This window comes from Vidua macroura, chromosome 2, assembly GCF_024509145.1.
Source record: "Vidua macroura isolate BioBank_ID:100142 chromosome 2, ASM2450914v1, whole genome shotgun sequence".
NCBI lineage: Eukaryota > Metazoa > Chordata > Aves > Passeriformes > Viduidae > Vidua > Vidua macroura.
This window is the reverse complement of record NC_071572.1, coordinates 76861399-76889248: the sequence shown is the minus strand read 5'-3', so window position 1 is coordinate 76889248 and position 27850 is coordinate 76861399. Positions and strand designations below refer to the sequence as shown.

General features: G+C 41.3%; 1 protein-coding gene across 1 annotated transcript in view; it reads left to right on the top strand.

The window, feature by feature from the left end:
- Positions 1 to 27850, top strand: part of TENM4 (teneurin transmembrane protein 4) — a 342135-nt gene that overhangs the window by 213872 nt on the left and 100413 nt on the right. Inside the window, exons 11-12 of the mRNA XM_053969741.1 lie at positions 6249 to 6434; positions 20285 to 20431. Coding sequence (XP_053825716.1) covers positions 6249 to 6434; positions 20285 to 20431 — 333 coding nt within the window. The remainder of the gene's footprint in view (positions 1 to 6248; positions 6435 to 20284; positions 20432 to 27850) is intronic.

The following is a 27850-nucleotide window of genomic DNA, read 5'->3' as shown; positions in this document are numbered from 1 at the left end:
CTGTGTTGGAGGCTCCTGTGTCTGTTCCATCAATTAAAAAGGGCCATGAGCAAAGCACTGCATTGTTGGGTATGTGTTTGATAGGTTTCTTTTCCCACTTTCTTCTGAAATATCAAAGGCAACATAGCAGACTTTTTGTTCTTAAGGGGACAGATTTATGCCAGTTTTTAGCAGGATATGCAAAAAAAAAAAAATAGAAAGAAGCAGGTACAAGTTTTTTTATTTGTATGAGTAATTGCTTTAGTATTCTAACTTCTGAAGTGTTGTTAATGTACTGTGACCTCATTATACCTGGCACAGTGCAAATGCAGAACAAAAAGGATAATCTTAGCCTCAGATAGTTGAGATTCTTAAGCTTTAAGTGAACAACAACAGAGAGATGTGCTGATGGAGAAAGAGTAAAATTACATTACAGTTTTCGTCAACACACTATGGAAAAGTTAAGGCACATCAGCAGCCACTGTCAAGATTTCGGGTAGGATTCAAGATGGATTTTTAAGAGAGCTTTGAGGAATTCTGAGGCAGTTTTAACAGACCAGAGCGAAGTCCCTCCCCCAGTCATAAGGAGATAATGAGGAAAAAAAAAAAAAAAAAGGAAATAAAAACGATTTGTCTAAAAACTTGCCAGCAGGCAGTTGAGTCTGGGCTCACAGAAACACAAAATGGTTTAGGTTAGAAGAGTCTTCTTTAAAGGTCAGTTAGTTCCCACTCCCCTGCCATGGGCAGAGGCACCTTCCACTAGAACAGGTTGCTCTGAGCCCCAGTAATGGGCTGGTTCCTGGTGGGGATGAGCAGTGGTGAAGCAGAGTAGGTCCTGGAACTGAAGATGAGCCATTTCTTTCTTTTTTTTTTTTTTTATTATTTGCATGAAAAATAAGCAGAATCCTATTGGAATGGCATTATCCTTTCCTAAGAATAATATTTCTGATACCCTGAGACCTCTGGATGAACCACCCCAAGCTCAACAATGCACTGAGCACTGTCTGCTTCAGAAATTCTCCATGAAAGAGGTTTCAGGTGAATCATCCTCTGGAACGATCTCTCTTTCCTTCTTGACCCACAGAGGGCAATTAGGCTCAATTAAATTCTTCAGGTGAGATTGACATAACACGAGGTGAGATTCAGGCAGTGCAAGACATCACTCCAAGAAAATAACATGGCAAAAACCCAGAAAGGAACGTTGATACAAACTTGATTCCTTCGAAAAAAGTCTGGATCCATGAATCAGTTACTATCCATCAGTGCCTTCTGGTAAGTACAAACATAAGGGAGCAAAATACAGGGTAATACACAAAGTTCTCAGAGAGGTGCTTGGCTTGATTGTACTTTTTGAGGACATTAAGCCTCATATTTGCTCTTAGAATTGGGCGCCACATTTACTCAGAGGATCTCCTCTCTTCAAGGAACTACAAACAGCTTTTAGAGCTACACTGTGAAATGAGGTAAAACATAGAGCACCTCTAGGAAAGGATAAGGAGTGGCTAAGCTGTTCATACAATCACTGGATGAGATTAAAGATAAAAGGAAATATTTAGTCACCTTTTGAGAACAACTGGTGTGAAAATATTTAACAGACATGTCTTTTATGCACAGACAGAGCATTCTAACTAAGCTTAAATAGGCAGGAGCAATGTAGTGCAGCTGGCCAGTCTGAGAATACTGTAATAGGAAAATTAAAAGCTTTCCTTCTCATTTATTCATGCAGCTCAGATGGTAGCTAATCATGTCCTCTAATTTTAACAACAGAATTGGGAAATGTACCAAAAAATGCAGCTTGTAATAAGAACAGAGGTGACAAATTCTGTCCCTGGGACTGAATGACAAAGAAACTATTCACCTGCCCTTTTCTGTAAAACAGCCTTAGCTGTCTTTTTATGTCCAAAAAGACATGTATTTAAGTGGAATCTTAATCTGAAATCCATTTTGATCATTTCTTAGCATGCCACAAGAAAAGTAAAAGCTATTCTGACTATTTAATCACTCATTAGAAACCTGCGAGCATTTAAGAGGGCTGTGTCGTAAAGGATCAGGACATGCAGCAGGTTGTGTATTGTAAGGCTATTTAAATTGTAGGGTACCCATCTATCTTTAAACTGGCACTAAGTGGAAGATTTAGTTTTGAGAGTTCCTGGCTCCTGATTCCCTGTCAGAAATAATTAAACTACATTTTAGGGCGACTGTCCTAAGTAGTTTGCTTCACAAGTGTTTTTCACAGTTGAGAGTCTATATTACAGCTCTTGGGGCCTGGGAGTCCAAACCACCTCATATATCCATTATATATGAATTACACATTCATAACCTGGAACCTGCACACTTCTGTGTGCATGGGTGGTGCTTTGGCTGGGGTCTCAGCTGGGTGGGAGATGAAACCCAAAATGTTCTCAGCATTCCCTTTCTGGGTTAGCCTAAGATCTATTTGTTTATACCATGCAGTGCATATCCCTGGCCCACGTGTGCAAGACTGTTCCTTGGCAGCATGTTGTCTGACAAATATTTCAGTCAAGATGTAAATGTCCCTGGGGGTTTTCCATCCTTTTTCATAGGAATGACTGCACAGAGACTCTGCTTTTCATGGTTTTTTTTTCTCTCTTCACCACTTTTGAATGCACTCCATTATCCTAGTTTGACACCTTTAAATAACTCCAGGAAGGCTTCTGACTGTCACTATTCCTATTATCTCTGGGTTTTTTTCCTTCACCACCATCTGTAGACATCTGACGTTTCCATCTTATCTGTAGGACACAAGACAGCATATTAGGATATCAGGGCGTTCATGTGCCTGTCTCAGAGTTCACATTTACCTGTGGATCCATCACTTGCCTTCTTTATGCCTTGGTTACTTTATCTGAAAGGTGCTGCACCTGAGTCAGGGGAACCCTTGGTATCTATACAGACTTGGGGATGAGGGACTGGGAGCAGCCCTGAGGAGAAGGACTTGGGGATGGATGAAAAGCTGGACATGACCTGACCATGTGCTCTCACAGCCCAGGAAAGTCAGTAGTGCCCTGGGCTGCATCCAAAGCAGTGTGGGTGCATCCAAAGCAGGGTGAGGGAGGGCCTTCTGCCCCTCCACTCTTGTGAGACCCCACCTGAAGTGCTGCATCCAGTTCTGGGATCCAGTTGTGGGGGTCCCCAACACAAGAAGGGTGTGGACCTGCTTGAGCAAGTCTAGAGGAAGCCACAAACATAATCAGAGGCCTGGGGAAACTCTGCTATGAGGACAGACTGTGCTGGACAGACTATGCAGACTATGAGGACAGAACCTCTGCTATGAGACAGTTGGGGTTGTTCAGCCTGGGGGACAAAAGGCTCTGGGAGAATTTATTTTGGCTTTTTTACTATTTAAAAGGGGCTTGTAAGAATGATAGGGACAGATATTTTAATAGAGCCTGTAGTGATAAGAAGAGGGATAATTGTTTTAAACTAAAAGAGGGTAGATTTAGACTAGATAAAATTAAGAATTTTCTACAAAGAGGAAGATATAATGAAGGTGTGAAGTGACCAAGCTGGCATCCTCTGGATTGCTTGGTAAACTGGGAGCAAGAAAAATTACATCTTATTTGATATTCTGAGATCCAAGTTCAACACTTATGAATAAAGATTGTAAACTAATAACCAGAGAAGGGATTGCAATCTAACTAGAGTAGCCCTATGGTAAAAGCATGCTGGAAAGTACGAGAGACTACAATAATAATTTTTGGAGTTCGGGCTTAAATACCAGTGCTCTCAGACTTTGTACTTTCTCAAGGTATTTCTTCTCAGCTTGCTGAAATTTTAGCAGCATAAATCTAGCTTTTGATTTTTAGTCTGCTGTTTCCTTTATCCTCCCCTAGACTTTGTTTATCAGGTCAGCCAAGGAGAACCAAATTTACTTTATTTTTTTTTTTTTTAGTGCATCTTTACTGCTATATTAACCAATTTGCAGGTCATATGTGTTCATCACCACCCTGACCAGCCCACGCTCCATTGCGGTGCTGTCTGGCAGTTGGGGAAAAAAGTAGAAAACACATGTCTGGACTCCAGCCCTTCAGCAAGGATGGGTTTCAATAATTGTCCATCCCTTATGCTCTTATCAGGTACTGTAGTATGATATTACCTCCCTCGCAGCTAGGAGCTGTGAAAATCTGTCTCTCGATGCCAGATGCAAAGTAAAAACTTCTGACAGCAACTCGAGCCCTTTCTCAGCCATGCCTTTACTGTTTGATAGTGTAATTTCTACTTGCTTCTAATAAATCCTATACTAGATTCTGTTACACCTCAGCAGCAAGTGGTGTGTGCACATGCTCTGTTTAAGTAGCCAAGGTACCCAAATACTTTTGCAAGTTTGATTCTGAAAGATACAGACAAGTTTCTGAGTGTCTTTAGCCCATTTGAACTCCAGAGGTCTTCCACTAGGAGATTAAGCATATGGGCCTAAATGTTTGAGGGAGTTCAGAGACATCTACAATGCTGCAGTAAAAGGAGTTTTACTGGAAACTGTTCCACCACCCTGAGCTTTTTGGGAAGCAAGAGCTAGATGTTGTTCTCATGTTACATTTGAAAAATTAGGTCTTTTCTAGACATACAAGGCATTATTGTTGTTCCTATCATAAATTACAGTTGTCCAAAGAACTCCCTGATCCTTTTCATCATAAGTCCATTTCGTCATAAGGGGCTGAAGACCTCGCAGCTCTCTGCTGTGGAGCACCACTTTCCTCCTGGACCTGAAGTGAATGTTCCAGCCCTGTATCAGGAGCATATCAAAAGTTCTTGAACAGCCCAAGTGTCCTGTAAATGGGATATTCATTAGCAAAAGACTAAAAGCAACTTAAGTATGGCTGAATTTCAGTCAGGTTTGATGTTAATGCAGGCTGAGTAGTTTTGAATATTTTATATGCAGCCAGTGACACAGAGAAAAAATGTGCCCTGCAGAGTACTCTAGTACCCCTTTCTGTGCTTCCAGCCCAGCCCTGCTCAGCATTTCTTCTGTTCACTTCTCCATGTCCCCAAAAGGAACTGTGTCCTTACCCTGTAAAATCTATAAAATTGCTCAGTGAAGCCAAAGGCTTGAGGTCAAAACATCTGGGAATTTAGAAGCACCAGGCAGAAGTCAGAGAGAAGACCTCATAGGCTGAAATACTATGAATTGCCTCTCCTTCAGCTGAGGAAGGGAGAGTATAGTCAGGGCTTATGAGAGATGGAAAGTAGCAGACAAGTAATGAGTCTGGAGAAGAAATAGATTCATTTCATCTGCAGTGCTACACTGCATCAGTATTTGGGCTTTGTTTATTTCTCTTGAAATCAATCCTGTATAGTAATGGTGGTAAACAGGCACTTTAACACCTGATTCATGGGTATCTCTTCTCCACCAAGTCTCTGTTTTTCCAGATAAATACAATGTAGATAAAAACATGTTTCCCAGATTCATGCCAAGGCTATGCCAGGTTTTAGACAAAAGTCTAGTGCTGGATAAAAACATTATGCCTATGTCCTCAGGCCTGCTGGGGCTCAGGGAGGTTTGGGAAGGCCATCATCCCTGAAAAGGCAAGGTCCTTTAGCTCTTTGCTTTTTGGTGGTAAGTACCAAAATATCTGGCTGTGACTGTGCTTCCATTAACTCTGATAAGACTTGGGAACAAGCACCACCATCCTATCAGCTCCAGTGCATATGGCTCGCAAAAGATACAGTTGTACCTCTGAATGTCTGAGGGGGGATTTTTAATGGGTAGTACGAGAATAGGGACATAGAGGATATGCAGATTTGGTAGAAATAGAAATATCCTTTCTTAAATTTAAACAGAAAATAAGGATTTTAATGGATCCCATCCCCAAAACTATGGTTTAAGAAGTCATAAAACAGGCTTTGCCAGAACTTAACTTTAGCATCAGTAGTTTATCAGCACATTGTTTCCACACTTAAACAGATTTTAATTAAATGTGACTTCCATTCTGCTTATTGGACGAGCCTTCCCCTTTGGATTTGAGCATCACAAAAGCTTGAGGAGTGCAAGAGAATTAGAAAGCAAATAGGAGGATCAATCACAGCAGAGCCTTGCAATCCATGTCCATCTCTTTTTTGTAATATACTTATTAGATTCTTATTGTCAGGAAGGATTACTGTTATGAGCTCTAGGAATTCCTTTCATTGCCCCGTAAGGCGAGGTAGTGAAGTGTGTCTGCTTTTCTTGACAGTAACACTCTGGATTTTCCCCCTCTCCCTTCTCTCTCTCCACCCATATCCCCTCCTCTCTGTTGTCTCCTCTCCCACAGAGATTTGTGCAGCGGACTGCGGAGGACATGGCATTTGTGTCGGAGGCACCTGCCGCTGCGAGGAGGGCTGGATGGGCACAGCCTGTGATCAGCGAGCGTGTCACCCACGCTGCAATGAGCACGGGACCTGCCGGGATGGCAAGTGTGAATGCAGCCCGGGCTGGAACGGAGAGCACTGCACTATTGGTAGGGAGAAAGAAAACTCGACTCCTTTTAAGAGAATAATTGATGATCAGGGAGGAGAAAAGGCGCATGCTTAATTGAATATGTGTGATCTAGTGTAGCATGAGCACCTTTGTTCTTGGATTTCAAATTCTGACATCATACATTTTCATGTGGGAACAAGACAATATGTCCTTTCATTTGTTGGTGACATGGCTATATATATTTTTTATTATCAGACATGAAGTACACCTATGTGGTGTTTGGCAAGCCTTTAAATGTCAGCTAGAAGCTTTTTTTAAAAACATCCCGCTTCACCTCTCTTGAGAGCTCTTTCTGTGGCCTCCAAGACTCCTCTGTACTATGGTGACAGCATTTTTAGAAACATGCATCTGATTTTAAGTTTTCTTTCCTTTTATTTGCTACATTATTTGCACTGTCACTTTGCTTGCCAGTATAAAAGAGGAAACTGCAGACAGATTATTTCTGGCTGGTATTTAACTCTGTCTTGCTTATCCCTTGTCTGTTCTGCTACCTTTCTAACCATTTCACTTCCCTCTCACTTTGCTTCTGTTTTCCTCATGCACTGGCACTACTCATGAGCTCTTTCTGTCATGTCTCTTATTATGGATGTTATTATTAATAAGCCAACAATATGCGTAAATCATGCAAAGAGCTTCAGTTCTAATATTAAGCAATTTGCAGCATCATTAATGAACTGCCTTGGCTTTACCTTTTTCCTTCTTTCACTTAACTACTTAATGCATTTTCCCTTCTTCCTTCTCTCTGATTGTCAAGCACTCAGCCTCTTCAGTTCCCCTTCCGTAGTCATGCTATTAAATCAGTAACCCTAAACTCCCCAGATACCTTTTATTGTACATTAATAGAAAACTAAATTAGTGAATCCAATTCTATTCTCAATAATGCCTGTGTGGACCTGTAAAAATTCAGTTGACTTTAAAAGAATTATCCAGAATGAAAATTCTCCTTCAGTCATTTATTTAATCAGCTTCTTTTAAAGACAAGAAAATTTACCTCTACGTTACTTCCATTGTATCATGATAACTAAAAATCACACTTCATCAAGACTAACCACTAGCAATACCTGGGCAAATATCAGCATAGTTATTGTGTGGATTAGCAGCTTAGTTATATGAGACATCACTTCCCTTGCTTGAACACCAGGTGCATTTGCACACGCAAAGACAGGAAATGAAGCCTGATCTCAGTATTTTAATTTCAGCATGAGGATAATGGTACAAACCATATCTGTGGCTCAATTCTGCTTATCATTTATTTATGCTAATATCACCATATCACATTATGGTCTTCACATGCATCCCCCTAATGAAAAATATCTAGCTTTTTAAACTTTCTCTATCTCATTAGACATTGCATTCTGCTTTCTTGTTGATGTCCCTAGCAGCTTTCATTTCTTTTCCTGAGAAAGGGATTGAAAAACCCACATTTCTTAAATGACTTTAAAATGAAAAGAGAGCAGTCCTGTGTTAACTGAAATTCTCTGTTTCCATAATATTATTTTATAGCCTTCTATTCAAGCAGTTTGATTTGGAAAGCAGCACAGATTCATGAAAGAGTCTTAAAAAAAATTCAGCAAAAGGCCCCAAATTCAGGGGACAGTTTTATATGGAACTTATTTATGCAGGAAAAAAAAAAAAAGCCTGATTCATCCCCTTAGTGCCATTTTATTAGTTCTGCTGTAAAACCAAAATGCCATTAGTTCAGTATATGATAATTCTCCACACAGCTGATATGCCTGGACTGTTTTTGAACAACAAGCTTTTATCTTTCATGGTAATTAAATTTATTTGTAATATTCCTCACTCTAAGTATAAATGTTATCATGGGGAAGGCCAGCACTGCAATGCAGTCAGCATTGAGATTTTACTGGTGCACACTCTCATTTCGTGTGCTGCTACCTTCCTGTTGCAGCTCTGCCTTGGTTTAGGAATCATTCTTGGATGCTTAAAGTGCTGGAGCAACTCTGTTTCTTTTCGCTTTCCCCCCTCCTCATCTCCTTGCATGGTGATTTAAAAATAAATTTGGACATAGTTTCCTGCCTCTGAAGCTGTAAACACTATTTCCTACAGAATATTTCATTGATAAATGTGTAGAATGTCAAGGAGATTTGGCAAAGTTGTAAATATTCAGGAAAATTGAATGGTTTTAGCAGGAGTAATAAGCTAGTTATGTTGGCACAAATGAAAGGACATTGACTTGGAATTACATTGAGTATGTGGAAAGCATTCCCCTTGTCCTTGTGTAATTTCCCTGCATGGCAAATTGTTCTGTTGATGATAATTCTGTATATGTCTGTGTCATGGCCCGGTTTGCTTTAGCACTGACAAGCATAAAACCCCATTGCTGAAGTGATGCTTTACCAGTATTGCCGTGTGTGCAGGTAACACGGTAGAAATGGACGGTATCAGTAGGGGACACTTCTTCCATTTCCTGTCAAGCATGTGTGAGAGTAAGACATCCTTTTGTTTTGTAGGTTATAGGAGGCTCTTCCTTATGGTGTTCAAGGTATTCTGATTCTGGTGGATTAATTTTGTCTGCTCCTACAAAGAGTTGTGTCACTGAATGTACTGTCTTGATTGCTCACATTCAGAGATTTCATTAGAATAACCCCAGTTAATTCCCAACTAGGAAATTGATGCAGATGCTTGCATTCATCATCCCAATTCAGCAAACTTAGTGCAGGAGAGTAGAGCAGAAAATTGATTATCTAACTGCAGGAATCCTGAAACCCAGCAGAAGGGTTCAGTCATTTTCTGGAAGGAGCAAAACACACCATGACAATAGGGTCAGTGCCAGACTCCCGTGATGGGTTCTCCAGCATGTTCCTAATTCATTCCTAGTTAGAGACATTGCAGGAATTCAAGTTTCTTCTGTTCTGGCCCAAACTACATCCAGGGAGCATGGTGGGTTTTAGGAGCATTGAGTTTAAAGATGAAATAAACCTTCTTACTGTGAGCTCTGAGAGGCCAAATTACAGCTAGCTCTGTAGTAGGCTGCTCTAAGGGTTTGCTTCACATGAAGCAGCACAGAAAATTTCCTGGGTTTAATAAAGAGTCATAGAATCACAAAATTGTTTGGACCTTTAAGATCATCTAGTTCCAGCCCCGCTGACATGGATCAGTAACCTTTTACTTGACCAGGTTGCTCCAAGCCCCATTCAGCGTTGTCTTGAACACTTCCAGGGATGAGGCATCCACAGTTTCTCTGGACAACCTGTGCCAGTGCCTCACCACCCTTAAGTGTGAAAAATTTCTTCTGAATACCCAATCTGAACCTGTCCTCCTTCAGCTTAAGGCTGTACTCCCCTGTCCTATGATTACAAGCCCTTGTGAAAACTCCCTCTCCAGCTTGTATGATTCATACAGCATTATTTAGGAAAATAATAGCAGAGGGGGCTTCCCTGCATGGTGGAGTCGGAATATTCACTATCCTTGAACAGCCTGGACACAAGACCAAAGCCATCTCTGGAAGTTCAGTCGCTGCAGCTAAATACTCCAGAGTCTCTGGAGACCTGAAGGACCAGCAGCTAGCTCTCCAAACACTCCCCAGCCTACCTAGCAGGATTTCAAAGCACCTCAGTGCCTAATCCCCATTGATCTCCGCAAAAGCTACATGTTTAACTCCTTTTGGAAATCTGGTCCTGGCACGCACGGGTGATGGATGCAATAACAATGCCCAGACAGACAGGCAGACAGCCTGTCTCACGCCGGCTTCTGCTTACGGCGCCATCAGCCTGGGGTTTGTTTTACATAGCAAAACTCTGATTTTTGAGAAATCTGCCCCTTTAAGTTTGCCTTTCATCAGTCTTCTTGCATAAATAATCACACATGTTCTGAATAGCTAAGGTTATAATCAGTGCCTCTCCATTTCTGCTGGAGCAGCTGGAATCCAGACAGGGCACATTACAGGTGGATCCTGGTCTCTTTTCCCCAGCTTTCTAACACATCACTTGTGCCCTTTGAATCCATAAAGCATCACAGTCCATGCATGGCCCAAGACAAAAATAAGCCTACCAGTGTCTGGGGAAGGTTCTTGCTATCTTGTAGATGTGGTGCTTAGGGACAGGGTTTAGTGGTGGACCTGGAAGTACTGGGTTAGTGGTTGCACTCGATGATCTTAGAGGTCTTTTCCAACTCTTATGATTCTGTGATTCTACCTGCTGCCCAACAGTCAGTGCTCAAGTGCATCCACAGCAGAAGCTGAGGTGTGTGTGACCCTCAGACCCCACTCAGCCTGCCTGGTTGAGGATGAGTACCTTTGGGCAAGAGAAGACGATGGTTATAGCAGTGGAAAATACACACTTGCTTGCTTTGTTCTGACATGATCTTGAATCAATCTGGAGGTAATCTGGCCTTAAATAGTTTGGCAGCATATTTGCCAGTAAATATTAAGCACAGATTAACTTCAAATATAGTGTTTTCCCTGACCCTGTAGCATAAACTTCACACGCTGTCCCTGGTTCAGCAATGGATGTTTACTTTCTCCTCTCCTTCACATTTGTGTGATCTCAGTTTAACTCCAGTGTTTTCCCTGAGGCTCTGTCCACTTCACCTCATAGGAAGGATAAAGGGAAAAAGAATATTTGGGAAATGAAGAAGGAGCATGTAGTAGGAAACACATCCTTCTCAAGGACCTGCCTGCAGCATCTCTCACTTCTCTGTTCCTTCTCTCCTTCTCTGTAAACCAAGAGAAGTACTCGTTATTATTCCCATTGTGTTTCAGACAAAGCAAACCAAGTCAGCTCAGGCTGGTGAAACAAGGGGGCTTTCACACTGAAAAATGGTCACAGGAGCTCCTCCCTAGCAGTTTTAAAGTGGCTTCCAGGAGTAGGGTGGTGACCTGGAGCTGAGTGTGGTGGTGCATTTCGGTGCAGGCGATACCTTAGAAAAGTAACTTTTCTTCTGAACTCCTGCATTATTTCTCAGCATGTGCCACATGCCTGCAGGGTTTCCAAAGGAGTGTCTGTAGGGAATAGGATGATATTTGAATGCCAGAAGTAAAGCCTGTATGGATTTAGAAAAGAAAGATTCCTGCTGCTCCTGTATGAAGCCCCATTATTTTTCAAATTACAAGAAGACATTGATACATAACTGTCACATGGTTGGCATTGACAGCTGCCTTCATTGCCATCAGCTGCACAGTGACTGCCTGAGCTAAGAGGTTGGGCTGCTATGGATGTCAAAATCCAAGAGATACAGTCCTAGGCTTCAGCCACCATCCAAGCAGATGGCAATGCTGTGCTTCCTGCATCGCTCCCACCACATCAACATGATTAATTCACCTCTTTGCCAAGCCTCATAACTGCCCCACACTAGGTGAGCTCTCCCAGCCCTCTCCACTTAGTTCCTATACAGATCCATTACATTCACAGGATGGAAAAATAATTCCTGCAACTGCCATGACCTCCCAGGAGGACTGTCTGCCTGAACAAGCCAGAGACAAAAACTTCTTCAAAGAATTCTTCAAAAACTACCAGGACAAAACTGAGGCTGAGATTGCAGGGAGCAGGCAAGAGAACAAGGGAAATAATGTTTAAGTAGGTATTGAAAGAGAGAAATGCAAGACTCAGAGCCTCTCTTTTATTAATAAAGACCAGTGGGTGTTAGGACAGAGAGTGCCGCCTGCTGGCATGAACCAGGGCTCTCCGAGGCAGGACGTCTTTGCCACCAACCTTCTGCTCAACAACAGAAAATCAATAAGGTGGTTTTGCAAATCAGTGTTCCATGGGATCTGGGTACATGACTGCTCCCGTGACATCTATCACTTTCTTTTTTACTTTTTCTTTAGCATTCCTTAAAATGAATATATTAATACTTGCCTATCTGGTATAGTTGCCATGAGGTTAATTTAATATTTGTAAAGTAATTTGATCTGGGGCTAGAAAATGCTGCATAAATGCAGTATATTACCATTAGAAAGATCCAGGAAAAAAACCTGTACCAATCTGGTAAGGTCACGGAACTGTGCCTTTTTGCATGGAAAAATATAAGACAATCAGGTAAGGTGGAGGACTTTCAAATGTCTCTGCTTTCCTGATGAAATGCAAAGCAGTCAGTAAAATGGAGGGAGACTTGCAAATGAGCAGAGCATTGCAATATCCTGATATACATATATACACATATACATATATACCTACATATATATATATATATATATATATATAAATACATAAATATATATAGAACTTTCCTGTTTTTCTTCCTGATCTTAATGAGCAAAGATGACTGAATGCCTTAACACAGCCTTCTCAAGCCATTTGACTGAGGAGCACTGTGCTCCACTCTTCTTCCTTTTTTCTCTCCTCATAATCAAGGTTTTTCTTTTCGTATCACAGTGAACTCTCCTTTGCCTTTCTAGCACCTGCACAGTCTTGTAGTAAGCCGCAATGCACTTATTCAATCCTACCTTAAATGTCCTGTCTTTTATCTCCCAAGCTCACTATCTGGATAAGGTAGTGAAAGGTATGCTCTTCCTTCCTATTTTTCCTATTGTCTTTGTGTTTCTTTTTAAAAAATGCACCGTGAACATGCTGTGTTGAGGTTGCATCTCTTCCTCATTGTCATCAAAGTGATCTCTGATGTCTGAAAGGGTGAACTTTCCAGTCATTTATGTAGGAAATACCTCTGTAAGTGCTGTGACCCTGTGTTAATATCATATCAGTGTTCCTACCCATTCCCTTGTCCTTGCCCTCCCCTCCAAATCATCTCTCATCCTCACCCTTCCCACTCAGGTAAGGCAAGTCAGGAGAAAACAAGTGTCTGTGAATACAGCAGGAGCCCTGTACAATGACGTGTTTTAATTAAATGTCTGTGGTCCATTTTGTAACACAGGTGAGTGCACTTTCTACGTGGAGTCTTCATGTTTTTGATCCACAACTGCCAACTCTTACATGGGAGCTTTGACTAATTATATATTGGGGGTTTTTTTTTGTAATACAAAAACATCATGATCCCAAAACCTCTGGTTGCATAAATCTGCAAAATCTTTAGAAATCAGTGATGCTGCATTAATGTACACTACAACAAAATCCAATCTTATGGTCCTGTTCGTAAGTGTAATGCAAGTCTAGGACCCAGGTCTTTCTTCAACAAAGAAGAAAAGGAATTGAACTCTTAGAGAACAGGGATCACCTGCTGTTTAAAAGAAAAATCACAGTTATTTGTTAATCAGAACAATGAGTTAAATTACTTTAGGACTTTTTAAGACAGTTCCACAATGCACGTACCTTTTGAAAAATATTGAAATAGCATGCATATGGTTAAATACAACAATCTGACAATAAATATGATTGAGTTGGACTTAAATATTTTTCTACATGGCTGATTTGACACTAGCAGCAACACAGTGTTGACACCACACAAGCATCATATGTTTGCTGGTTAAACAAACCAAAACACAGGTTGAATGAATCAATTTTTTTCTGCAGTACTAACCTTCTTTTCAGGTTTTGAGCAATCAGAAATAACAGCTGTGAGAGGCTGAGGATGAAGAGCAGATATGCTCAAGTACTGACCCCATGAACAGTTAAAATGAAGTCTTTGCTATACAGGGCTTATGTGGTGTGACAAGAAACATGGTTGCCCTACTGACTTCACTTCTCTAGATGAATTTAAAATTCAGTGGTTTTCTAAAGGCAGATTCAGGAACAACTGCAAATAAGCAAAATGTTTGAACAGACAAATACTAGTGATAAGGAAATGTCCATAGTTTAAATACTTCCATCTTCAGTGTAATGCAGCAACTGGTAGCTGTCCTTGGACCCCTCTTTATGGATCAGTTGATTTTACAGTGGTAGTTAGTTTTCTCTAGTTGTTAGCACCAAAAAAACACCTCTGCTTGACTTTATTTAAATTAGGTGGGAAAAGTACATTCTCTTTCTTAGATCAGGGAAAGAGGGACATTTATTGTGCCCTTATGAAGTAATCATGGTGGCTTCCTCAGAGGAAGATATGGGCCATCACTAGGGAGCGTGATCAGAGCCTGCTGTTAATGTTCCACAACTCAGTGTTTTGCATTTCAAATCCCCAGGACTCCTTCTTTTCATCTCAATGTGTATTGGAGAAGGCTGCATCAAAAAGTAGCAGATAATCATTGAGGGCATAGAAGAACGAAAAATCAACCTGCAGAGCCTGGCAAGGAACCCTCAGTACTGATTTGCCCATTCAGTGGCCCAATTTTTTTAATTAAGTCTTCTGTAGCTGTCATTTTTCCTCTAGGTAGCCTTTTGACTCACCTTTATGCCCAATAATAAAGACACATTACATTTAATGAGTCTTTCAGTAGGTAACAGGTTAAGTAACATACTAAGAATAAAAGATAGTCTCTTGCTATGCATGGCTGCTTTTGGAAAGATTAGCAATAGCTGAAACATTAAAAGTACATGGTTTTCTACTTGGCTAACTGCATGGTGTGCATTTTTCAAAACTAAATTACTCATGCCCTTTTGGCTTTCTTAATTATTAACATCTTTCTGGTTGAAATCCCTTCCCAGTAATGCTGTTGTCAAAGGGTGAGCCTGATTTACTACTGAATCTTTCCTACTGCTTTACAATAAACCAGTCAGTTGGAGAAGATGTAGAATTGTTCCTAAATGGGAGGGCAGGTTTTAATAATAAACATCAGCATAATTAACCAAGAAGCTCTAACTAGACTCAGAGTAGAGTCTTCTAAACTAAGGCCTAATTAACACTGGTAATGCTTAAAATGAGAAGAGGTGCCTATTATTTTAATAATAATTAAAAGAGATGCTGATTTTAGAGAGTTTCTCCATCCAGAATATCATTGGATCTGATGGTATATCAGCTTAATTAATTTCTATTACTGAATATCAATTCTTACTCTTCCAAAATAATCATTAACCACATTAACACTGTAGTGATGCATATATAAACAGCTAGTTTGAATTTTAAAGTTGCTGAACAACATTAGAATTCAGGGGTGGCTGCAAGGGCTGCTCCTGAAGTGTGAGAGCAAGTGAGACCCAAGGTCTGACCAAAGCTAGTTCCCTCATTTGTATAGTTACAAGTGTAGGAGCTCTGGTCAGTAGCTTCTTAGCCTTCCTATTAGAGGACGCATCTGATTAAGGATTTCTGGATTCCCGTCACCACAGAATAGTAGTGGTAGTTTCAGAGTTGAGTTGGTTTTGGGACAAGCTTTCATAGTTTGCAGGGATCAGCTGATGCTTCACGCCCCGCCTTTAGTCCTAGAGAAGCTTCTGCAGGTCTCATAGCATTTGTTGTTCTCTCAAGCTTCAGGCATTTGCACCTTCATGTATTGCATTTAGCCATGTCCTTCTTGTCCCAGAGCTCAGCTGCTGCCTGGGACTTCATAAGAACATCCATCGGTGCTCTCCTACTGACAATGAAGGAAAGATAATAAATAGCCTTTTCTTCTAAGTCTTATTTCAAGTGGCAGTGAGGTTTGCCTTGAAGAAAAATACCAGTAAATGTTGCTTATGGTTGCACTAATTAAAGAAGGCTTTAATTGTACAGATCATTAAGAGAGATTATTTTACCATCAGTCTTAAAAATTGCAGGATAACTTCTGCAGTCTCCTTTGACTCTGATGGTCTGTACTTCTCTGTTTCAAAATTAATCCACTTTTTATATTGCTTCCCTGGTCTGTTCTCTCACGTGCATGGCAGACCGAACATCTTTGTGAATGCCCTCCAGAATCTTTCAGCAGCACTTACATGTGCTTAAGTTTGAAACTCACATAAAGGGTTTCCTCCCCCTTTTCCAAAAAAGCCCTATTCATGTATTTAATTCTCTTTGTCACCCAAATACAGTTAACACCACAAACAGGAATAATGGATCATTGGTGACTTCTAGCTATGAGAAATCAGAGCTGCAAGATTATGGTGGTGTAAATCTCTGAGGATTAAGCCATCCCGCTGTGGTGACTTTCAGAAGCAATTTGGAAACAAGATGATCTCTTTGCTTTATTCCTCAGCATGGGGGAAAGGAGAGGATAAAGTTTATTTTATATCATCTTTTCATCAAGTGCTTTGAAGTGCACTGTTTGTGGAATGAGGAATATTCTGCCATCCTATCTATGTGGTGGAAGTGATGGTCAAGTCTCTGTGCAGTGAACCACTTCAGAAATGGTAGAACTTACAGGTCCATTCTCTTGGATATATTGGCTTACGCATCTCTGTTGTCTTCTAACTTTCTGAAGGCGCAAGTCCTCTAACAGCTGCTGTATATATTTTTTTCCTATTAATGGTTTACTTTCTCTTTGCATCTTTAAAATGTCTGCTCTCCTACCAAACCATGATACTAGAGGGGTTCAGTTTAATCCTCACAGCATTGAAATTTTAATTAACTCTGTCATGTAATGGTAAACATTGGAAAACCTCTATGTTCCTATACCTGTGAAAGCCATTTCTGTCATCAGGAAACAGTTCTTTCAGGCTCCTTGGAAGAGCTTTATCTACTAAGAACCAGAGATTACGTTCTCCTAAGTGGAAAGGGACAAACTTACTTTCTAGACTTAAAGGGTACCAAGACAGTGGAGTATAAAATTGCAGGTAGGAGTTACCCTACTTTAGGTATCTACAGTTGCTTATCTCTCTCATCAGGGCACCCTGGATTCCCATAGTACTTAAGAAGAGGAATAGATATTTTGGGAAGGCATAATCTTATGAGATACTTGCTCTCATCACTCTCTCCTCTCCTGACCAATGCTTTTCCTCTGCTTGTTCTCTTTCTGAAATGCTTGGCTTACTTTCTCTGGGTCCAGATCAAGAAGATTTCAGAGTAAATCCTGAAAGTCCATTCAAATACTCTCAAACATGTTTCATATAGATAATGAATTGCACACAAAATTCAAACACATAGGATTGAAAGGGGTCTCCTCAGTTAGAGTCTAGTCTTCTGCTGGCAAGGGCACATTGTGTAAAACTTTATAAATTTACCAAGCTCTATGAAAAAGTAACTGAAGAATCTTCTCCTTAACACTCCCACAGGGAATCTGCTCCAGAACTTCATTCCTTTGATCTTTGCAAATGATTTTTTTTTCCTAATTTCCAGCCAGAATTTATTCATACTTGGTTTATGTCCATTTGGTTTTGTGCCAGCAATATTCTCTTTACCTTAAATAGCTTTTAAGAAGTTTTCCCTTCTCAATGTTTATGTGTTTCATTAACTTTTGGGAAAAAATCATCGTCTTTTCAGCCACTATTGTCCAAGGAGAGACAAATCAAGCTCTTCCCATTTCCTCAGATGCCAAAGGTGCCTCATCCAAATTATATCATCTGTTTTCTGCCACTCCAAATTCCCTTTTTCCTAAGCCTGGGAGAGTAGAGCACATGCAGTTCTATATGAGTTCATCGTTTTTATAGTTACATTCCCTTACATTTCCTGGGCACTTCTTACATGAGACAAGATCATGGTGTCTCTTCAACTTCATTCAACTTTTTCTGGTTCTCACTTCACCCCTGTCCAGGTCAACACTACAGCACCTTTGTTCTGCCCAGTCTCTGCAACTGTAGGATAGAAGAGAACTTTTTAGCAAAGGTTTTAAAGAGTCCAAGGAGTAAAAACAAGAGGTGTGCTCAGTGGTGACGCACCAGCCACACTCTAATGGAACCATCCAGTATACACATAAAGCAAGATTTCTTCAGAGGCTTTTCATCTAGACAAATTAAAGCAATGGTACAGGTTGCCCAGGGAAGCTGTGGATATCCCATCACTTGAAGTGGTCAGGGCTAGATTGGATGGGGCTTTGAGCTACCTGGTCTAGTGGAAGGTGTTCTTGGCCTTGGCAGGGAAATTGGAACTTGGATGACCATTAAGGTCCATTCCAGCCCAAACCATTCTATGATTCTGTGATTTTTAGAAAGGGGAAAAAACTCCTATCTCTACTGTCAGTATGGTCTCATCCAAACTGGGTAGATCTACTCCAGAATGGGACTACCTACCTAGCCAAGTAATTTTGGGAAGTTATTTACACTTCTTCCTCTTTCATTCTCAAAATCACTGAATGCTTTCAGCTTGTACTGAAAGTAAGCAAAGGGATCAAACATATACATTAGCTGTAGCATAGAAAAAATCTGATTAAATGGTTAAAAGTTTGGCACTGTTGTAAGTAACTAAAGGCAGGACATTAAAATGAAGAATTTCAGGTAGCCTAGCCTACAAATGGCTCTTCTGTAGTATATAAATACTAATATAGTGTATCAATACTAAAATACACAATAGCATGCTGACTCATACATACACATTATTTGCTACATCCCAGAATACAAATTTTAAAAGACTAAAATACAACAAATTTGTTTGTAAATGAGAAATATATTTAAGATCCTTCTAAAGGAATTTCCCTTACCACCTTTGTTCCTTTTTGCATTTGGTGCCTGTAAATCAGTCACTTGTTAAAAAAACAGCCCTAAAAATGTTTGGTTTTTTTCTATTCACTGGGAAAGGTTCTGTGAACTTAAAAAGCTCCCTGTGAAACAGTTTTTTTGTTTTAAAGGCATTTCTAAGCCACATTGCCCCATTGCAGGACACACTATGACATGGGATGGTCTAGATGGGGTCCCAGCTCTGTCTTGGGGACACCCTCACACATCATGTGGTCAAACAGGTACCAAGACAACACACACCTCTTCACTGTCCCTTAGCACAGCATAGATCTGTATTGCTCACACAGGTTCACAAACCTGTCTTTCAAAGCTGAGAGTCTTAAAAAACTCAGACTATGTGGCAGGATAGCACTACACACATATAAATAGAGAAAGCATTAAAACAGGACTTAGGAAGATTGAATTGTTTCCCTGGTGTAATCAGTCCTGCTGAGTGACCTTCACAGTCACTTCAGTCCCTTGTGCTTCAGTTTCCTAAGCTGTTAAGTATCTCTTACATTTCTGACAGCTTGGTGGTAAAGATTTTTGAGCTCCGCAGGTAAAAAGCCCCCAGAAGGGCTTAAGCTAAGCAGCCTCCCTCACACCACTGCTTACTGTGGAAATTACTCTGCTGTTTTCTTGAAGGGGTGGGGTGAGGGGGGAAGTACAAAATTCTCAGCAGGAGGTCATCAGATGAGAAAACCAAACCCTAGTGAGCAGACTGGGAGGTTGTTGTTCATCCTCCCTAACTAAATTTTGTCATCTGCAAAATGCCTACCTCTGTGCTGGGCTCTCTCTAGTCACTGGGGAGAAATGGATGTTTCCAGAGCATGCTTCAGCTCATCACCATGAGCATCAAACCCCCATAAGGAGACTTCTGCCCTGGGATAGTGTATTTCTCTGCTGACTACAGAGAGTTGAAGGTATCTCAGTTTTAGATTAATTTGAACCAGATGAGATTAATCCCTCCCAAAATTACTACAGTAAAGAAATTGTATGTCTTCCAAATATTTTCTACCTTTCCCTTTCCAGCTGGTTTTGAATGCTTATCAGTCTGACATCTCAGTTTTATTGAAAGCCAGCTGCTTTATCCTGCTGGGTGTTGTGAACTTTAATCCCAAATGCAACTTAGGTAACCCCAAGTCTTACATAGCAAATGTTTTGAGAAGCTTGAAGGGCAATGTGCTACCTTCCTTTTACAACCAATGAAGCAGGAGTATCTCAGTGCCCTCCTGAAACTCACCATTCCCTCAGCATAGTGAGTGTGGTTATGCTGTGAGGACCTCCTGGGAGAGCCAGAAGCAGCTGCCCATTGAGTAATCACCACCATCCTGACACAAAAGTGGGTTCATTCCAGGTGGGAAGACACCAAGTGGGAGTGGAGAAATCAACTGAAGGCAAAGGGAAAGAGCTGTTTAATGAGGCCCTTTCCAGGCTGTGTTGCTTTGTGTTTCGAGTGTGTTTGAATGTGTGGCTGTTTGCCTTGCAGAGGGATGCCCTGGCTTGTGCAATGGCAATGGCAGATGCACTCTGGACATGAACGGCTGGCACTGTGTCTGCCAGCTGGGCTGGAGAGGAGCAGGCTGTGACACTTCCATGGAGACGGCATGCGGCGATGGGAAAGACAACGATGGAGGTAGGACATGAGCACATGTGATATGTCAGGCTTCACAGAGCCTATAAACCTCTCACAGTGAACAGTCATCTGGGCTTGATTCTGCAGGGCAGATTGTTTTTTGACAGCTGGTAGAGAACAGACAGTGAAATCTGCCAGGCTGACTCAGCCAGAGTGGATTGGAATTCAAATGAAATGGATTTGGATCTGGGGTGCCAGTCTGAAGAGGGACATTTGTTTCTCTTCAAATCAAGTCCATAGAGCAGAGAGCAGGCAGAGGCTGTGCACCTGTCCAGTCCCTCTACCCGAGCCGAGTGGCTCAGCAGTGACATGATGGGATCACCTCAGACAGTGAACATCCATGACTGTTCAAACTTTGCCCTCGCTGCCTGAGGCTTTCATCAAGGTTCTGCAGTTGGTCACCACTGACTTTGGATGGATATTTTTCAGAAACTTAGAGGCTTGGGTGACTGATCCCCATGCCCACAAGCCATCCAATCCCTCTCAAACCATGTTTTATTGATTACTGTTCCATATGTAATGATGTCAGGCATGTGAATAATAGCTCTCTGTAATGCAAACTTAATATTCAGAGTTATCTCATTACAAAGGAAACCATGGTGCAGCGAAGGTTTGAATTAGAGAGCAGGAGATGAGATATTAAATTTAAGGCATAAGGGAGACTGCATAATTTGTTTTGTTGTCACTCAGCAGAAGGTTTTGTAAACCACAAGTCTGGGCCAGGACCCAGACTGTGAAGTGGAGACTGCATTTTGCAAGCCTCTGTTTTATCATATTCACAGGAACAGTACAGTTTAAAAAAAATAATAGCCAAGCCAAGTCTGTGATTATCTGCTTCACAACAACTGTGATTCTGATTGAATATTTAAAATACTTCTGCACATCTGGCATGGCAAATGGACCAAATTAGCCCTTTAGAAAAGATGGAAAAATTGGAGTACCATACAAAGAGTACACACTGTAAAACAAAGATGGCTTTTTACCTCATATGGAACTGAATATCACTGTACTTGTGTTTTCTATTTACAGCTGACACAGGGCAGCAATAAAGGTCATCATATCAGATGTGTAAAAATATGGTAAATAGACCGAAGGTTAGTCCCTGTTTCCATGGAAAAAAATAACCAGCAAAAGGCCTGTGAAGTTTTTAGAAAGAGGGAGATGGAAGGAGTAATCCAGCCTAACATACAATGTAAATCACAACTGTACGATATCACAAAGAGCATGACCAGACTCTGAGCATCTCTTTTTATCTCCTGATTCAAGGGTTAACCTTTTTTCTGGGTTACCCTCACCTTGAAACAAGCTGCCTTGCAAGCCTGCAGGACAGCAGATGTAGACAGGAGAGACAAAAGGCATTGACAGGTTTACAAGTTAGTGCACATCAACCGCTAACTGGCATTTGGTAAGCCTGTGTGGAGCAGTGGTGTGCACAGCAAGAACAGAGCAACTGGTAGGTTGTAACTTACTGCCTTATGACAACGTGTTCATGTGTCAGAGCCTACAAATGAGTGTTGACTTTACTCTTGGTACACCCAAAAAAAAAAGTATGTACATTGTGTGCATTTCAGATTACAGATAATCTGTCATACACTGTACCTTTGATTTGGCTGTGTTACTGCTATGGGCTCTTCTCAGCTGGGAAGTGAAATAGCAGAATACATTTACTTTATTAACTTCTTTTTATGCATTTTAGTGGCTCATTTGTATTTGTGACCTCAAGTCTAGAATTTCAACCCCTGAGATGTAGGAGCTTCAGCAGTGGTGAGGCACTCCTGCTTTGAAGCCTTAGTCCTTTTTTTGGTGCAAGAATTCAAATATAGATAAAAGGACTCATGAAGCATGGCTGATGCTCTGCCAGTTTGCTAGATGTTATGCTGATTTCTACAGCAAGTGGAGATGTTTGTAGACTAGTATAGCATAATTTAGGTTGGAAGGGACCTCCAGCAGTTTTCAGTTCAACCCCCTATTCAAGGCAATAGTGATTACATCAGGTTGCTCAAGGCTGTGTCCAGTCAACTCTTGAACACCTCCAAGGATAGAGATCCCACCTCTGGACTGCCTGCTCTAGCATATGACCATCCTTACAGTAAATGTTTTTCTCCTTGTGTCTAATAATAATTTTCTGTGTGCCAAATTAATGTTTGCTGCCTTTTGTTCAATACCATCTGAGACATCCAAGAGTACTCCAGCTGACTTCTGGTTTCCCCTTCACAATAACTTGGGTGTCTGGTAGAGCATATATATTTCATGTGTGACAGTTCCCTTTGGATTTCTCAGATATCCAAGGGCAACTCAAATTACACTAGGCATCTGTGTTCAGCAGAACTGAGCCCATCCACCACAAACATTATACCTTGGGAAGCTGCTGTGCTTTGAAGAGCACTGAAGTCATGCATGCCTTAAGCCTCTCCAAAAAACATGTAGTATGTGGATGAGCACTTTGGTTTCTCCCCCTTTTGGGATTCTGTCACATACACTGGAGTGATGCATGCTCAGGGCTGGAGAAAGGTGGTTTTTTTTGGTTCACTGGAAAGGATCCAAACATGGAATTTGCTCATGAATGTTGTCAGTGGAGGTAGAAGTCCTTTCATGAAGCTTTAGAAGTCAAACAACTGACCTAGTCAAAATGGGTATCATGAGTGCTGAGAAAGAGGTTAGTGGGGCTGTTCACAGTACCGGGGGTGGGGGGGTTCACTCTGCCTGAGCTCATACCTGGTTCCTGCACTGTGGTGTCGAGTGTCTGCTAATCAAAATGTCTGCAGCCGGAAATTCCTCAGGATAATGGGAGCTGAAGTCAGAAACTTTTTCATCAGCTCCCAGCCTAATCATACCCTGAGGGGGACGGGTGCTAAATTACAGGGTGTGTTCGCCTCTTAAATCTGGAGGCTGTTCAGATAAACAATAACAAGCTGAGCAGGAGTCACTCAGAGAGAAACTTGGTGAAATGTAATCTTTGTTCAGGCTATCAAAAAGATGTTTCTGAGCTCAGTTCCCTCTCCACAAAGTGTCATTTATCAAAGCTAGCACTTAGGTTTCACACCCAGGTCCACTTTGTTTACACTTCTTAACACCAAGCCCATCAACTTGAAAGAAGCTGTAGTGAGTAACTGAGAGCAGATGATCATCCAGTATCAGTTAAGGAAAAACAGTGTAAGGGCAGAGCTGTAACAATCTGGATAAAAGGCCAAGATTTTGTAAATTTGACCTAAGAGGCCACCTGTATTAGACCAAATAGGGGGTGTTTCTTTAAAACAAGATGAGAAAAGTAGTTCTTGCCTCACTTCAGCAGAAAATAACCTCTCTAATTCATGACTGCAAACACTCACTACCTAAGAGTAGGTGTGACAGCTAGTACCTACATGTCTCACCCCACACTGAGTGCTTTGTCATGTATTTGAAGAATAAGTTTGAAAGTTTAAAAAATCAAGGAAATTATCTTCTGTGATAAGTCCTAAAAGTGGAGTTAATGGCATTTGATAATACCTTGAGAAGAGGCTGGTATTCCATAGGCTAAATGTGGTCTCTGTTGCATTGGTAGATGCCTCTGTTAGGAACATAGTGTACAGGAAAAACTGAGGGGAAGAGAGGATATTTTTAACTAATCTCATAAATATGCTGTTGAACAGCAAATCTGTGTTACCTGTCCTTGTTCTGGAGAAATCATCTAACTGTTGAGGCCCAGAGTTGTCCAGTTCTCCATTTCAATGAGTTTGCATAAAGACAAGATCACACTGAGGTGAAATCATGAAAGGACTACAGATGTTAAATTAAATTGCTTATTTGGTCTAAAAGTTCTTTACTTTGCAGTTACTTTAGAGTAACTTTACTTGAGGGCCTTGGTTGTTGTTTGGGGCTTCTCCAGAGTAGCTGTCTTCCAGATAGGGTAAATAGGGTAAAGCTTACTGGTTCTCCAGGAACTGGAACCAACCCATCCTTTATTTCTTGCTTTAAACAATTTCCCGAGTAGCTGCTGAACTCTGTCAAACATGAATCTACTTTACTTGTAGAAGGCAAGAGTCTTTCTCATATGAAAAATATGTCTGAAATGACAGTGTTCACAATATTATCTAAACCTTCACGGTCATTAGAGGTTTCTGATCAGTTGTCTGCTGTTCTCCACCACCTCTTCCCAACTGAAATACTTCCAAAGGCAAGTGGTAGTGGTTAAGGGATTAGATAGATAGATAGATAGATAGATAGATAGATAGATAAATAGATAGATACCCTTCCCAGTCAAATAAGGCTGGCCTGTCATAACATATTGTACACCATTACATAAAAGTATAGAAAATTCATTTTTCTTAGCTGTCATCTGGTCAGTGATCTTCCTTTAGGACTGAGAAAAACAAACCATCCTCTTTTCTTTTTCTGCAGGAGTTGTATTAGCAAAACTCCTTTCCCTCTGTTTATGTCTCATTTAGCTTAGTACAAACAGAGAGTTCCAATGTACCCATGGCCCCATTTTGCCTTTGCAAGTTCAGTCTGTGCTCCACCAGATGCTTCCCAAAAGCTAGCAGGTAGAGCAATTTGTATGCTTTAATTCATTTATCCTCCTTGACCAGAACAACTAGAGGTTGCCTTATTCTCCCAACCCTGGAGCAGTGAGCAGGTCACTTCAGTGACAGTGTAGTTCCGGAATGGCTTCTCTGAGGCAAATCAGTGCTGTTTGTTTAACTGTGCCGTAGCCCACTGGCAATTCCACAGTGCTTTGCCCCATTCAAGGATCAAGTAGTGCTTGTAGTAAGGTGGAGACTTACATAATGCTTTGGAACAGCAGCATTTCAAATCTTTGGCAAGAGAAACTTTGGCACAGCACTCTGGCCTTCTTAACACCCATGTGTTCACCATCTGTCCACCACATGCCAGATAGTGTTAGAGAGCTGGCAGAAGTCTGCACTGATCTTTGCAGTGCATAGGGTTAAACCTGAAGGTAGTCTCAGGGTTGTAAAGGGAACAGTAAAGAATCCAAGAGAACCCCAAAATGCAAACCTTTGTCTTTGCCAATGCTTGAGCTGCAGACAAAGTGGTGGGGTGCTTCCTGATACTTTATTTTTCTTTTTGCCTTCATGCCCTGGGCCTTAATGGCATGAAAAGATTCTCTCCTGGGTGTGGTGTGTGAGCTGTCTGCTTCCTCAAAACCATAAAAAATTATGCAGTAATGTGCTGGCTACATTTGTGGAGGGAAGTATTGAGATCTGAATGCACCTGGGAAAACAGCCATCATAAATTATCATTTATCATCACAGATAGATCCAGTCAAACAACAGGGTCATCTTGGAGGAACCACAAAGCACTGCTAAAAGGATGAGAAAGTCTGCTTACCTGAAAGATTGGGTAGCTGGTATAATTTGTTAGAAATCACCCAGCTTCTCTTCCTGTGTTTCATGGTGACTGTTAATTGACTTCTCCTCAAATAAAATGACCAGTTCACATTTTCAGGTTTCAGCTCTTTGCTGATTTTGTGTTGGATGGTGACACATGGGTGTCACCTGTGGCTGATTGTTGGCAGCAAGACTGGCAGGAGGGCAGTGTTAACTCAAGGCATCCAGCATCCTAGAGCAGGTGTTGATTGTGCCATTGGAGAGGAGGATGTGTTGTGAACTGGGGGTCTAGCAGTGTCTGGTCTTGACACCTTGGGAGAGCTCCTGGTACTTTGAAGGAGTCCCTAATGAAATGCTTTTGATTAATAGATGTAGAAAGAAGCTATGAAAGTTCTCTCTGTGTTGAAGGAAACCTACCACTGTTTGCTGAAATGAGGGAGCTAAGTTATGGGAAGGAGGCACTCCTGGTACACAAGATGTAACAGAAAGTGACATGAACCAGCTTCAGAAAAAAAGAACAGATTGGACACTTATTTCACATCAGGAAAGCTCTACCAGACCTACTTTAGCATCTGAGGCAAATGGTTGCAACTTCTGTGAGACAGAAAGTCCCCTTAGAATCCTAAGGTTTTGCACCGACTGTGCTCAACATGCATAGACTGCATGGCCACTTTCCTCTTGACCAGGATTTGAGAAACATGCCAATATCTGAGTTATCTGAAACCACTTTCCAAGCTGTTTTCAAATGATTGCTTGAATTGGCTTGGATTCAGTCAGAATATGTGAGGGTGAACTTTTCAGCAGTAGCTTAACACTTGCAGCACTTGCCAGGAAAGTGAGAGACCTTGGTGACAAGGATCTCTCAGCTGCTGAGGGTGTGAAACCAGTGTTCCCACCAAAAAAATTGATAAGTTCTGAGTTACTTTTGCTCAGAGGAATCACTTTTAAGAGGTGCTTTGGCTCCTGAAGGAGGCAATTATTGCATGATGATCAGTTTAAGCAACTTGTACTTACTGCCCTGTCCAAATGCGAGTCACAGAATCGTAGAATATCCTGAGCTGGAGGGAGCTCACAAAGATCACAGAGAAGAGATCAGTGCCTGCCCCTCCTCTTCCCTTTGAGAGGAAACTTCAAACTGTGATGAGGTCTTCCCTCAGTCTCCTCCAGGCTGAACAAGCCAAGTGACCTCAGCCACATCTCATACAGCTTCCGATCCAGAGCCTTCACATTCCTCATAGCCCTTCTTTGTACACTCTCTAATGTCTTACTGCCTTCCTTTCATTGTGGTGCCCAAAACTGCACACAGGCCTTGAGGTGAGGCTGCCCCAGTGCAGAGCGGAGCAGGACAATCCCCTCCCTCACCTGGCTGATGATGCTGTGCCTCATGCACCCCAGGATGCAGTCTCTGCTAAGCTAGGAAAGGCCCTCACATGCCTTGCTCAGCTTCAAATCCTAGTTGCTTGGTTTCTATGCTGCTTTGCTGGCCGTTAAAAATCTGCTTGGAGAAAAGAAGAAGGCCATGAAAGCAGCTGCATCAACTGTATTCTCCAGAGCAGTGATGAGCTGTGGGATGCTGTGAACTTGTAGATTCTAAACACATTATTACAGCTCTGGTTTATGCCAGACAGTTGTGATTATCATGTGTTTTCTGTCATTTCCTCCTTCCACTTCCCTTCTTTTTCTATTCAGATGTTTTTTTTAAAGAATGTAGCTCTGGATTAGGATGAACATTTTGCAGAGTGTTTCTGTAGTGACTACCCCACAGAAACTCTGCACAAGAGACCAAGGAGTTTTTAATTCAAACACTTGACAGCTATTACATATGAGTGTTATTTCAAATTTGCAAACAAGTGCTGAACACTTAGAGAAAGATGTGAGGGCAATTCCTTTCCCAGGCAGCCAGCAATCTAATTTAGCCAGGATACAACCAGTGAGAAACTTATTCAGGTGAAATCAAAACAGAGCAGGTGGGATAGAAGGAGTGAAGAGAATATGAATAGCTAATGTTGTCACAGGGAGTTGACAGTCATATTGCCATTGTTCCTTACAGTTGTTTTTTGTTTCCCTTTGGCTCCTTAAAGAGGAGCCAAAAGCT